This window comes from Schistocerca nitens, chromosome 2 (assembly GCF_023898315.1).
Source record: "Schistocerca nitens isolate TAMUIC-IGC-003100 chromosome 2, iqSchNite1.1, whole genome shotgun sequence".
Classification (NCBI taxonomy): Eukaryota; Metazoa; Arthropoda; class Insecta; order Orthoptera; family Acrididae; genus Schistocerca; species Schistocerca nitens.
The window spans coordinates 591,793,052-591,808,746 of NC_064615.1; the positions used below are offsets into that span (position 1 = coordinate 591,793,052).

Here is a 15,695-nt window from a genome sequence, read left to right on the forward strand (position 1 = left end):
TTTAATGGGCGTGTGCAGCTGGAGTGATGTGAAACCCCTGATACGTCTAGATACGAGACTGACAGGTGACACGTACGTAATCATCCTGTCTGAGCACCTGCATATATTCATGCCCATTGTGCATTCCGACAGCACAGCATTCCAGCAGGACAATGAGACACTCCATACGTCCACAATTGCTACAGTGGTTCCAGGATCACTCGTCTGAGTTTAAACACTTCCGCTGGCCACCAAACTACGCAGATATGAACATTATTGAGCATATCTGGATGCCTTGCACGTGCTGTTCCGTACTCTTACGGATTTATTGTTAGCCCTGTAGGATTCATGATGTCAATTCCCACCAGCACTACTTCAGACATTAGTCAAGGCCATGCCACGCAGGGGCCCTACATGATATTAGGCAAGTGTACCAGTTTCTTTGGCTATTCAGTGTGTATGGTCTATGGTTACAACTGTTGTGGGCCGCTTGCCTTAGGAAACAATACAAGGGCTTTGTGATAGCCATGCATCGAGGCCAGAGGGCATGCAACGTCGTACTGATACGTAGGCAGATACTGCCACGTTCTTTGTAATTTTGAATCAGTTAGGTAATCACTGAAATTACATCATTCATTTTCTCAACCCGTGAAGTTTCATTTCGTTTCCTCCTCCCCTTTTGCATTCTTCTCTGCTTTGGTCGGGCAGTGAAGGATTTCGTCCACATCCTGCACTTGCTTAGTACCGTCCAACGACAATATTTTCCTGTGGACAGCCCCAAAGTTCCCTAACAATCTTATAGTCTTGAGGACCCCATGTGGCTGATCCTTTATCTATACTGAGCACAGTAACAATCGGATTATTTGGCGTATATTCAGTGGTACTTTAGTTATGTTGTACATTCGCTGTGAAGTATAACGTACTGGTTTCTATAAGGCAATATTCATCACGAAAATGACCTACCTGCGAAGAAGCTCCGTACGATTGTATCCTGGTTATTATTCGACGTTTGGGTAGAGTGTAGAAAACATTTGGAAAGTGTTGGAATATTGATGCCACTTGTTCACATGCGTCTGTTGTTTGCAATATAGTTAAAGCAAGCTATGTGTTACACGAGTGGTTTTTTTCTTGAATATAAGCTGATTCTCTAAGAGAAGAATCTTCCCCTTCAAGAATGTCTAAATATTTGAGCTTGGGACGTACTTTATGAGCGCGTAACAGATCGACCAAAGCGGCAATCGTCTCTTAGTCTGTGTTTACAAGGGCTGGAAAAAGATATGGAAACGCCGCAAGAAATGCTTGAAGAAAAATGCAGATGTTAGCCAAGCTTGCAAGTTGCGCTGTTGTATTTGACCACGAACGGCAGCTGTGCAGTGTAAGAGGGCGAGTCACTGCAAAACTGAGTGTAAGCACCAAAACAATATGAAGGGAGTTCCATAAGGTGGGACTTGCCCGATGAGGTGTAATTCCCAAGCTATACAACGAAAATGCAAATTTTCGTAACGGGAAAACGTGGTGCTGAAACCATAACCCTTGGACTATGGCGCAATGGAACAAAGTCATTTGGTTGTATGGGCGTTATTTCACATTGTTTAAAACTTCTGTCCAAGTTTACGTCCAAAGCGTGAAACATGGCGTGGATTTGGTGATGACTAGGATAGCGATATCGTGGTATTGCTTGGGCCCCACGTTTACTCGACAGCGTCGCACTATTGCCGAGTGTTATGTGTCCATTTCGGTTGATCAGGCCCGTCCCATGGTGCAATATTTATTCCCCAACGGTGATGCTGTGGTCCAGGATGACAGGCCCCTGTTCACAACAGTTTGCACCGTCCAGGACTGGTTTTGTGAGCACGAGGATGAATTATTGTTGCATTCCCCTGGCACCTGCAATCACCAGGTCTCAATATTATCGAGCCTTTGTGATCTCCTTTGGAGAGAAGGGCGTGTGATCGCTATCCACCTCCGTCACCGTTACCTGAACTTGCCACTATTTTGCAGGAAGAATGCTATAAGATTCCCTTGAAAACCTTACAGAGCGTGTATTTATCCATTTCGAGAAACTGGAATATGTTTTGAATGTCAACGGTTTTCCTACACCGTATTAAGCACGACGATGTGTTATGTTTTTGGTGTTCCACCCCATGCACATTCTTTTATAGGAGTGACCTGCCCTCTTTTCCCATCACACGGGATGGTTTACTGCGCTAGAGATTCTCGATAATTGTAATCTAGTAACTCCTCGCTGTTTTCAGCATAAAACCTACTGAGAACTCCATCAAGCCTTGGTGCCTTGTTCGCTTCGAGCAGTTGTAATTTGTTTCCAGTACTGAAGGTGGCTATTTCAGTGTCTCACATTTCTGAGTACGGTAGTATTTTTATTTGTAAACACACTTTTAAATAAGGATTTTAATATTTCGGCCTTCTGTCTGCTGTCTTCAGTTTCAACAACAGAGTGACCTATGAGAGATAAAATGGACTATTGGCTCCGGTCAGTGTCTTTACGTAGAACCAGAATTTCCCATGATATTCTGATGCATCCTCAGTCATGATCTTCCTGAGGAGTTTAGCATAGGCTTACCTATCAGTCACTTATATAGCGAAGATGTTGTAGTCTCTGTTTTCGCAAAGTTTTCCAAATAGTACCATTAAATCAAGGTGAATATTTACGTATTTTTACTTTGTTTAGAACGTATTTATAAAGATAAGTTTTTGAGCTTTAACACAATTGCTCTGTATTTGTCGGACTTGGACCAAATGTAGCCCGTTCACCGTTATTAAGTTCTTAGTTAATGTTGCTGTATCAGTTCGACAAAATACAAGCTCTCTTTTGGCTTTATTGATGACTTCTTTTGCCACTGGCATCCATCGTCCATATATTAGGTTCATGGTTGCCAGCCTCTCTCTCATTGGTCTTACTGTCGAGAAGATTGGGTCTGTTTGTTGCCAGGAGGTGTATACCGTCTGCCCAAAGAGTCCTGAGACTGAGTTTGTTGCTGGCGTAAAGGTGACGTCAGCGCAATAACCACGGCGGCAGCTTCAACTAACAACTGTAAACAGCACATGTGCATTAGACCAGTCAGACGTGGGTAAACACTGTAAGTAGTGAAAGTGCGGTGGTAGTCCGTCAGCGCTATCGTGTCACGTATCGCAAAGTAGCAACATCTCTAAATCAAGAGTTCAAGACATTCTACAGATTATTTTGGAGAAGCGTAAAGTGTGTACACGCACACCTTGACTCCAGAACAAAAACAACGACGTATGAATGCCTGCTGCGGCTTCATTGAAATGTAAAACGCGGACTGTTCTGTTCTGGGAAAAATCATCACGGGTGACGAGACTTGGTGTTAGCAATACGAACCAACCACAAAACGATACAGTCCAGAAATTCAGGTGAGTGGTCAACGCTTTGGCGACATTCAAGCCGCTGTGAAGCGCAAGTTGAACAACTTCCCACAGAAGGATGGTTCAAATGGCTCTGAGCACTATGGGACTCAACATCTTAGGTCATAAGTCCCCTAGAACTTAGAACTACTTAAACCTAACTAACCTAAGGACATCACACACACCCATGCCCGAGGCAGGATTCGAACCTGCGACCGTAGCAGTCCCGCGGTTCCGGACTGCAGCGCCAGAACCGCTAGACCACCGCGGCCGGCCCACAGAAGGACTTATCTGACAGTTTCACATAGTTGTATGAAGTTCTTGTATGCTGTACTCGACCGAGGGGAGACTAGGAGTATGTACAACACTCGAGGCGTGAAAATCACCATCTTAAATTTTCTCTATTTTCTATTAATCCGGTCTCGATACTTTTTAGACCTACTGGGTAAAATATTTATTGCGGGTGTGTGCTATTCGGCTATGTGTTCGAGGCAACTGTTTGACATTGTACATAGTATTGCTTCACATGACTGTTTGTCTTGTCGCCGAAAACGTGTAATGTTGTTGCTTTAATTTGATCTGAAAGCGGTGCTGATATTCAATAAAAGCGGGTTAAAAGCTGTGAGCTGTCTGGGGAAGTTAACCTTGCATTACTGAGCAACTGTTTCACCAGGTATCCAGTCTAGCTTACCAAATTCCCAACCAGACTAACACTAATTATAATCTTTTAATCGTCATACGATATTGAATAAAAGCGGGTTAAAAGCTGTGAGCTGTCTGGGGAAGTTAACCTTGCATTACTGAGCAACTGTTTCACCAGGTATCCAGTCTAGCTTACCAAATTCCCAACCAGACTAACATTAATTATAATCTTTTAATCGTCATACGACAACCGGTGATATATATATATATATATATATATACCAACCAGAACCAGAATTTCCCATGATATTCTGATGCATCCTCAGTCATGATCTTCCTGAGGAGTTTAGCATAGGCTTACCTAGCAGTCACTTATATAGCGAAGATATATATATATATATATATATATATATATATATATATATATATAAGAGAATTTAAATAAAAAGAAATAAATCAGTTTATATTTGGAAATTTATTTTAACATTGATCACTGAAATTTGAGCATATTAGACTTGATTCATAACTAAACTGGTGCCATATTTAGGATTGTGAAAATGTGAGTTTGTAATCTTACGGAACACATCAAATAGGGAGCCAAGATTGGGAGACTACATACAACACTGCATTCATAAAGTAACATACGAAGAACATTGAAACATATGCAAGAGGAAATTAACCACAACCAACCGATTCAATTTTCACCCAAAGAAGTTACGTTCGTAGTGCAATCCTGTCCATCATGAAATTACCACACACTGGTATACTAAATTCATAATAACTCTCTGTGAAATCTTCCCGAAAAGAATAGCTGAGGGCTACTTTGATGCTTACACCACATGCTTCACGTGGTCAACTTGGTTTACACAAAGAGTGTAACTCCACAATAATTTTGATAATTAAAATAAATTACATCGAAACGCAATTTACAAAAGAAAAACCTCTAACTGGTTACTATCGTCTTACTATTAACCTGATGGGCCAAACAATTGTATAAGCACGTGGTACTGGTCTCACAAAGTACACCCCACGTGGGTTGAACATAAAGAAAAGTTGCTATATTGAAAAATATTGTCAAGACGAGACGTTATAATCTCACGCACATTCGCATTGAAGATTGATGATCTTAGTTAGGGTTACTGATCAGCACGTGGTTCCACTTTACTCACAAAGTAGTGACAAAGCAACTACTGGAAGATATTCTGAACTTCACACTCGAAATACACTGCATTGCAATTTAAGATAACATTAGATATGTTAGAGCTAAACCAGAAATAAAGGTGATTAAATTTTCAGTTAGGGTGAACTTAAGAAATCCATTGTCCTACGGACTTAGCAGACACGCGCTTAACCGGAGATCTTACCACTTCAGACGCTCGCTGCGGACAGACTGCCGTGGTCCCTTCCTGAGGGTGGCTCACAAATACCAACGGAAGTGACCAGAGAGACAGCTTCCTATACCAACATGTCAAGGGACGGACAGGACCATACTAAGAATAGAAATCTCTCTGCTTTTAGAAAGCGTAACTACCTGTTCCGACGTTGGTCCTACTGTTCTCTAGCAGACAAGCTTGTCTGCTACCCTCAAGCATGCAACTAGAAATACATTTGCTAATTCATCCTCTCACACAGAAGGGAAGGGGCATGACAGTATCTTATCATATACAGTATATAAAATAAAGCGGATGTAGGTTCCGTATGAGACTGTGTGACATGAATTACATATAAACTGTGTTTTAAAGTGTAGTAGTGTGACAGATCGTTCTTGTTTCTGTGTAAAAGTAACACGTTCCACTACTCAGTCTCCTCCCAGATAGTCAGAAACGCCACAGTAAATTTAGAAGAGGAATTTATGCCCTAAATGACAACAGATTTAAGAAATTAACATGAAAGGAATCCAACAGATACCTTTCAAACGTATGGGTAAATTTTCCAGACGACACTGGGCAAACTAAAGCCGTATGTTCGGGGTTCTTCCGTGCTGCCGAGTTTAGGCTATTGTTGAATGACTACAACCTGTGTGTGTGAATTTGGTTGCAGGTAGAAACATACGTCCATTAAACTAAATAATTTGAAAAACAAGAACTCGAAAATGTTACGCAAGTGTTCTGGACAAGTTGGATAAAAAAAAATACGAAAGAAGAGGCCAGGATTGCGGAAAAGATATTCAGAACAGTACAGGGTAAATCAGCTGAAGTTTGCATCCCCCCACTTCTGAAATTGAGGTTGCTATTTAGCGCCGTTTACAAGTAAATGAAATGTGACTAAGGAGCCACAGTTGCGCCACACAAAGATTTTAATGATCACTAGAATGTGTAATTATTTTAGAATGTCACGCTTTTAAAAAGAACAATGCCAACTGACATTGACAAGAGGAAACTAGGGTGAGTCAGAATGCCAATGGTGTTTTTTTCTGCATTCTAGAACAGGCAGTTGATGAGCAATAGCAGTTTAAAATTTGTAAGTAGCGATAATGGTCTTCCCCATCTTTCGGTACTAACACATGGAAAAAAAGTGAATAAACAAATGCTTTGGATGCCTGCAAAGGTATTGTTCAAAATGCCAGTCGCCTGCTTCAATACAAGCTTCCAGTCTACCATGTAAAGACTTGTGTACACATTCTCGCTTTTCATCAGAAGTTTTTGCGTGTGCAGCAGTAATACGTCGTTTCATATCGTTCGATGTAGTCAGCAGGTCCTTGAAAATAGTGTCTTTTAGCTTTCCTCAGGGAAAAACATCTAATATGACCAAACGTGGTGCCGGGGCTGGGTAAGGTACAGGTCTATTCCGTCTAATTTAACGATTTAAAAACAACTGTTGAAAACAAGCGCTATTCATTGAATATCCATCATGCTGATGCCACATTTTTTTCCTAGTCTGCAGTGGAACGTGTAATAATACTTGTGGCGATTAGCACTCCGTCTTCCGCCCACGAGTGGGCTACTGGGACCATCCGACCGCCGTGTCATCCTCAGTGGAGGATGCGGATAGGAGGGGCGTGGGGTCAGCACACCGCTCTCCCGTCCGTTATGATGGTATTCTTGACCGAAGCCGCAACTATTCGGTCGAATAGCTCCTCAATTGGCATCACGAGGCTGAGTGCACCCCGATAAATGGCGACAGCGCATGGCGGCCAGGATGGTCACCCATCCAAGTGCCTACCACGCCCGACAGCGGTTAACTTCGGTGATCTCACAGGAACCGGTGTATCCACTGCGGCAAGGCACTTGTGGCGATTGCTCTGTTAAAATGTTGGGATCGTTTTGTTAATTTAGTGTTCCTTCTACGAAAACAGGTCGTGTGAGCTGAAGGTTCACTATTCCACACCACCTGTTTACACTCCTTGGACGCTGACGGTCCCTCTTAAGAAGCCATTGGAGATTATTTACGAACCAATAATGCATGCTGTGGAGGTTTGCTTGAGCGTGAAATATTGCTTAATCACTAGGCAAGAGACATGGTAACTCAGGTGAGTCTCATCTTAATGACCAACTACAAAAGTTAACACGATTTGCAACTCGTTGACACAGATGGAATTGTGACAGTGGAGAACGTGCAGTACGCTTACCTGACCTGTGCCACTTCCCCGTGCGACCGCAAGGGAACTAACGTGCGAATATACAGCAGCAGCAGCTAGAACATTAATTTCACCCTCTTCTCCAGTCACTCGATTTGTCGTGTCACGTTTTTTAGGTGTTACTTTTCTATTGTCACATAACTGGTTCAAGAGATTTACAAATACATGTCGAGCCGGGTAACGTCTATACGAATATCGTTCCAAGTACAGAGCACAAGAACGAACAGCATTCTTCCTACATTCTCCACACACCATTAACATGTCGGCTTTTTCAGCGTTGGTAAATACCATCTCCACTAATTCCTACCACCAGAAAATAACTAACAAGTAAGCTGAAACACTGTCAGTGTACTGTATAGGCATCAAACATACGAATGGATCAGACGACTGTCCGTGTTTACAGCACGTTCCAATGCAGACTAGGAGAAAAATGAGGTACCAGTACGGTGAATGTTTAGCGCATAGTGTACAGCACACTACAGCTTGTCTCCAGTAACTGTTTCCGAATCGTTGGATCGGACGAAGGGGACGTGTACGTTGGCCGGCCTTATTCTCTTGGATTTTTTTCCGCGGAAAGCTAAAAGACACTGTTTACAATGACATGCCGCCTGCAGCAGATGACACACAAACGCACACACAAATGCATACACGAACAGATCACAGATACTTCAATAATCACACTCGAAAGTTTGGCAATAACATTCGATCTTTGACAAAAACATTTGACAGTCGGCAACAGAAACCTAAACATTGCATTGAAACAAGCGTTCAGTTCATAGTGCTGTGGAATGTGGGAAAAACCGCAAATTGGCATTCATAAGAAGAAGAACAACACCAAAAATGCAACAGGAGCGTAATATGTAAGAAATTGTCCACGCAACCTGTAAGTACAGTTCAAAACATTACTACTTAATAGGAAATACCAACCACCAGAAATGTTTATAACCTATAGACACAGTGACAAAAAATGTAAATTAAATAGCTAACATATGTACATATTCCGGGCCACTGATGATGCCTTGCAGAAAATAAAGGCGAAACGCGTATGGCACTAACATTGTGTTTTATTCAGTTGCTGTCAGACGGTCCATAAGTAAAAATTATCAATATACCGTAATATTACACGCAACTGAGGAAGACAGGACTAAAAAAGTTGAAGATGTCAATAAAGTATTTTGTTTGCCTTGCGGCATCGGGTTTGTGTTGTGTATTCTCTGTGACACCTGTTGTCGCACTAGAGGGCGAGGTGCCAGAACGCGATGCAGAAGTCAGCGTTGTCTATTCTGGAGCAGCTAGCGGGACCCGACTCTCCGATTATACGCGATGTGCTAAAGTGCATGATGACTACATAGGTAACGTTCTCTACGATCGTGTGAGGGAACTTCACAGCACAAGGTGATAGCGAACTCCAGGAACAAGTTCAGGGTCACTGGTCGAATTTTATAACATGCCATCTGGTTAGTCAATACTTAATAATGTCACATTAATATATTAAATGTTTATTATGTCCTTTAGAGTGTGAGTGATGGCTTCTGATATACAGTGTCTATCGTAACTAGTAGGGCAAACTAAATCTGATAGGAGTATATCATAACTGAAGCAAAGACGATCAAGTAAACATGAATCCACAATGAGCCATGCTTGAAATAATTGTTAGTGTGTGACATCAGTATGATGTATTGTCGCATTTAGTAGAAACGTATTTGAAATATACAACTGGGCTCCAATTTCACTTACAAAATACTTTGAAGGTGATTGAAAGGAAACTCGATGCAGAGATGGGTTCCGTATTGCATCGAAATGCGGGAACGACACGTGTAACATCTTTGACAGGTACAAGTGTACAGTAATTTGTAATATGTAGCGTGCTGAAACAGTATTATACTTTTTTGTTAAGACAGAGCATGGGTGTAACTTAGAGAGAATGTACAGGAGTATCATATCGCAAAATTTACATTTCAAATATAACTGCACTATCTAGAACAATATTTCATGCTGAAGACAGTGATAGCTTGTAACCATACTTTCGCAGGTATCTCGCAAACGTCACGTTTGCTGACCCAAGTTTACAGTTTTGCTTCGGTTATCTTATACTTCCACTCGCGTTAGTATTCGCTATCAATTATTATACAATCTGCATTATAGAAAAAACTGAGCTTCAGACATTAATATTGCAATAACATGAGCAATGAAGCATTACTACAAAACACACAAAGGAAAACCACAGAAAATGTATTAAGTGATTAAGGAATCGTAAATTAATCAGTCTCCATTATTAAACACATATTGCCTATTTGAAATAACTTTCACGAAAATTTTTGCAAACCATGAAAGACACTATTATAGGACCCCATAAATTGATAATTACAGTGTTGACATCTAGATCAAAATGAATATCGAACGGACTCTCATAAATGAAAGTATTTACAACACACTAACAGAAAATTCTCATACCTAGTGATAAACATCGTTGAAAATGAGTAATTCAGTCAAAATTATATCTTATTGTATCCAGAAACATCGATCGGGTAACATGCCGGGCCTGGGTAAGCAAATGCAATGGTTATTTGTGTCGGATAATAAAATCAAATTTGATATAATTATAAAATGAGCCTGCCGAGATACACATATATATTCCATAAGTCATATATATTCCATAAGTCATTTGAACGATTCTTTTATCGGAATTATATGGCTCGAGTCAGTTTATAAAATATAATACACGATTACTGTTAACATTAATCAGCAAAGTATCACTTTATTCCTACTCATGGAATCAAACTTAAAAAAGATTTTTTATTTTATTTTTACTGGCTACCAGCTTTTAATTAGAAACTCTTCAAGAGAATAGAAGGATTTGTTCAGGAGAAATGATTTTACGTCAGATTTAAAATTTGCTTCGCTACCTGTGAGACATTTTATATTATTGGGCAAATGATCAAAAATCTTTATTGCTGCGTATTGAACTCCTCTCTGAGCCACTGACATCTTTGACAGGCCATTTTTCCCTCAAGTGTTGTAGGTATGTACATCATTGTTCTTCTAAAATAGTGTTGTATTTTTTACGACGAATTTCATTGCCGAAAATAAGACTGAAAGGCAATTACACACTAATTCCTAGGTGAAGCTAGTAGACCCCTACGTTGTAAATCTAGAGAGTACATTACCAAAGATCCTTTCATAATCTGTAAAGTTTTCTCGCAACAAATACAATACTTTATATATTCGTGTACTGTAGCTTATATTTTTTTGGTTTCGCAGAATACCTCCAAGAAGTTAAGTTTTACAATCACGTGTTTATGTTGTTTCTGTGAGAAGTCCTCAAGTTAATACCATTCTGCAAGTGCGAAGAAAATGCGCCACTGTGTAGCAAACCTGTTTTTGACAGAGTTAAAATAAGCCGCAGTTTATGTAGGATATATGATTCGTTTTCAAGCAAACAAAATTAGTTCATTTAACACTACACTGCAGAAGAGATTTTGATGGATGCGTTTTTTTCGCCGCCGATTTGTGGCAATATAAATATAGACAATATCCACGGTCAGGGTTTATTGAGCAACAACATAGCATTTTTTCTAACACCGCTGTGGATTAACACCAGTGCGTTTCACGAGGTGTCCCGCCGCTGTGCTGGAGGTGTTAGTGCAGGTCCGGCACGCGCAACACTGAACACGGAAGAAGACGGGGGCAGTCCGCCGTGGGGTCCCAGAGCGGCGGGAGCGCCGTGCTGTCTGCTGAGCAGCGTACGCACTCACCGAGGGCGCGGCACTCATGGCGGGTGTCTGGCTGTCTGCCGGCGGCTGATAGCTAAGCTACCGCGGCGGCGCCGCCCTCGCCTTTATATACGGGTGGCGGTGGCGGTGGCGGCGCGGGCGTGAGCCGGAACCTTCTGGGCGGCGGCAGACAATTGGACGCCTTTGGTGCCGTGCGCGCAGGCCGATGGACGCTAGCCGCCCGACGCTGCCGGCCGGACCGCAGCTTCGCTTATTTTTGGCGCCCGCGATAGGAAAGCGATGCAGACCCTCTCCGCGCATGCGCGCTGCACTTCGCCGGCACCTTTGCGGTCGCCGGAGGAATGTCCGGCCTTCGGACAGGAAGGCTGTGAATTGTGGGGAAGCATCCCAGACGACGACAGAAACGATGTACAGCTACACATATACATCGTCCGTCCAAAAAAGTTCTGATTTTAATCCTGACATATCAGCGGCACTAGAGCAGTAACTACGATGGAAGCCTGAGCTAACAACACGTGTGCCTTCGACCAATCTGTTGTGAGCAGCCGCGCGGGATTAGCCGAGTGCCGGCACGGTAGCTCAGCGTGCTCGGTCAGAGGGTTAGCTACCCTCTGTAATAAAAAACTGAGTGAATGGATCAACGAACAACCTGAACGGGTGTCATCGGACGTCCGACCCGAACGAATTCAACGAACAATATAGAACAAGCCGGCACGGTAACTCAGCATGTTCGGTCAGAGGGTTAGCTGCCCTCTGTAATAATAATAATAATAATAATAACTGAGTTAATCGGTCAAAGACGAACTGAAACGGGTGTCTTGCGACGTCCGCCCCGAGCAGATACAACGAACGAAAACGAACAAAATGAGATTTAAAAAAAAAAGCGGTCTAAGGCACTGCAGTCATGGACTGTGCGGCTGGTACCGGCGGAGGTTCGAGTCCTTCCTTGGCCATGGGAGTGTGTGTGTTTGTCCTTAGGATAATTTAGGTTACGCAGTGTGTAAGCTTAGGGACTGATGACCTTAGCAGTTAAGTCCCATAAGATTTCACACACATTTGAACATTTTTTTTCTTTTTTTTTTGTGTGAGCAATGTTAAGCAGTGGACGTGCGGCCCTAGTCTGTCAACGCTGTTGTGACACAAATTGCAATGGTGCAACATTCGTAAATCAAAAATTTAAGACGCTCTCCAAAATGTTTTGAAGAAGAGACAAGTTTGTCCTCCACACCGTGACACCCAAACAAAAAAAGTGACGCGTGGATACCTACCACCACTTGACTGAAATGCAAAACGCGGTCAATTACTTTTTGGAAAAATTCATACCGGGTGACGAGACTCGATGCTATCAATACGGACCTACTCTGAAACGACAAAGTGCAAAAAATTCAGACGAACAGTCAACGCTTTGACGACATAACAGACATTCAAGCTAATGTGAAGCGCAGTTGAACAACATCCTTAAGAAGGAAGTCTCCGACAGCTTCACATCGTTGTATGAACGTTCTGTAGCTTGTATTCATGGATGGGGGAGGGCGGGGGGGGGGAAATGCATAAAACATCTAAAGCAGATGTCGTCAACCCGTTTTACCTACCACCCACTTTTGCATCTCTGGTAGTAGCAAAATTTTCTAACCGACCACTGGCTCCACAGTAACGGTGTTTTAAAAAGTACGAAAATACTATATAAAACTTATAAAGCAGAGATACAGAAAGTTAAAGTGTATGATAACATTTACTTACCAAATACTTTTCGTCAAAATTTTATGAAAATGTAATGAATATATTTTTAAAATCCTTATCACATACCACCCATCATGAAAGCTGGAACACCCACCAGTGGGCGGTAGGGACCAAGTTGACTACCACTTATCTAAAGCATTGACACCACCATATGAAGTTTTCTCTATCTTTTATTAATCCAGTTTCGAAACCTTTTGGACTGATGGGGTACTCCGCAAATCACTCCACAGTGCATAGCGGTGGTTTCTTCGTACCAATATTATCAGTTTTCTGCGCTATCCCATTCGCATATCGAACTACGAGAAAGTAACTGTATAACTCAGCACTGGTCTTAATCTCTCTCATGATCCATAGGTGAGATATACGATGGTAGCACAATGTTTTTATACTAAAGGTTCTCTAAATTTTCCCAGTACATCTTGGTGAGAGCAATGTCGTCTTCCTTCCAAGGATTCCCGTTTAAGTTTCCCGATCATTTCTATTTCACTTTCATACTTTCTACGCTGGCCTGCAGCGACCCTAACAGCACGGCTCTGGATTCGTTCGACGTACGTTGTTACGCCTGCGTGGCAAGAACTCCAAGCAGTAGAATAATCCTTTAGAATTACTGCACTACCGTATGGTTTGTGATTCCCTTTAAACGTGTCTTGCACTTTCCCACAACGCTTCCAGCAAATTTAAGTGTTCTATTCGCCATTCCTAATAATTATATTGCGTTATCTTCCCATTTCAAATCGCGTTTCGGGGCTCTAATGGGGAGAAGACGACAGGTGATACTACCCTATTTCCAGAAACTTTGTTAAGTGGAAGGGGAGCCAGACCAAGCGAACATGTGACTCGGCTTATCCATAGACACCCCACCGTTTCTGAGAAAGCTACGGTCAAGGTTTTCGATTTAATTTAGATGGCTTTTAGCGCGCCATAATGACAGCGTAACTGGTGGCATACTTCTGCGTCATATGTTCGAAACCCGATTATTGGTTTCATTTGTTTCATTTTTTTTCATTTATCTACCTGGGTCCATAGAAGATTATTATACGATTGTTTCTTACCAAGTTAGATGATACAAGGGCTTTATATTTACTACAAACTTGCAAGTGGGTTTCATAATAAGTGTCATACACTTATTATATAATATATGCGTGGATGTTGTTTTCAGGGGTTACAATCCTTTTACATTCTTATGTTCTTAGAGCAGTCCTTAATTCATATATTTCATTAATAAATTTTGAATAATCAGTTGCGCTGCTATTAGAATTTTTATGACATGTGAGTTACTTATGGATAATATGTTTTACATACGTTTGTAAGTACTGACTTCTATGCAGTATCGTTTGCTTTGTTGCTGTGTATTTGTTTACTGATTATATTCTTTCGTTGTTAATTTATCAGAAATCAGTTGTCTGTTCCAGTATGTTCTGACACTTCCTTAATAAAGGTCAGAAATAAAATTAATTTGCAGTTTACATCTCGTGACAGCAGTTATGTCAGATGATCAGTGATATTGTATGGTTACATCTGCTTGTTGACAACTCTGTCAGCGATGTTATTGGGTTATATTGAATAGATATCTGTGGAGTTGTGTTATTTAAATTTTGGCTCTAGCTGAATTATGATTTATCCAGGATCTTGGTGGATAATGTCAATAAAGTTTTCGATGAAATGTTTATATGTTAGGTCAGTTTGTTCTGTGATAATTAAATGAGAATAATTTCTTGTGTTTAAATATATCTCGATTTCCTCCAACGTACTCATTATCTTCTGCGATTATTTGTGCCACATATTGCAGGGTTTTAATTTCTTTTTGTATATAGTCGCGTTCTAGAGGGAGGTTAACCTTTCTACTTATCATGGTGCGAAAGTATGGATATTTGTGTGATTTCGGGTGACAGGAACTTGCATTGATGTTATCACTTGTTGTTGGCTTTCAGTATATTACGAATTTTTTAGTGGTGTTCCTTTTACTTACGGTCAATTCGAGGAAGTTTATTGATTTTTTGTTGCTGGTTCCACTGTAAATTTCACACAGTTACATAACAAATATACAAAACCTTCACGACCTGCTATTCATAAGGAAATAACAGTCATCAGAGATACACGAATGAAACAGAAAATTATGTATATATCTACCACATACTTGGGAAGAAGAAGCTTGCACAGGATAGAGTAGCATGGAGAGCTGCATCAAATTAGTCTCTGGACTGAAGACCACAACAACAACAACCTGGGAACTATATGAAACAAAATTAATGCACTACTAAAAAAAAAAAACCAACATACGTTTCGCGTGCCAAACACGACATACTATGAAAAAAAATAGTCATGAAGCTGGAAATCACCGAAGTACTTAAACCCAGGTATATATAAAATTCGTTACAAAGACTGTGCAAAATTCTACTTCAGACAGACAGGTAGAAACTTCGCTACTAGATATCAGGAGCATGTTACACTAAGTGACAACAATCCATCCACCTTTTTCGGCCAAATTAAAAATGAGCAACACAACAGACCGATTGGAAAATGCTTTCGATATTTTACACTTAACGCCAGAGGACCGATAGTGAATATTTTAGAGGAAATCGAGATATATTTCCAGGCAAGAAATTATCCATATTTAATCCTCAACGAATAAACTGACC

The 15,695-nt window shown here is 41.1% G+C and overlaps 1 protein-coding gene across 2 annotated transcripts in view; it reads right to left on the reverse strand.

The window, feature by feature from the left end:
* LOC126236655 (SET domain-containing protein SmydA-8) overlaps positions 1-11,481 on the reverse strand; it is a 319,934-nt gene extending 308,453 nt beyond the window's left edge. For both annotated transcript variants that reach the window (XM_049946122.1, XM_049946120.1), the window contains exon 1: positions 11,338-11,481. In XM_049946122.1, the coding sequence (XP_049802079.1) occupies positions 11,338-11,355 (18 nt within the window). In that variant the 5' untranslated portion in view covers positions 11,356-11,481. The remainder of the gene's footprint in view (positions 1-11,337) is intronic.
* Between the last annotated feature and the right edge of the window lie 4,214 nt (positions 11,482-15,695).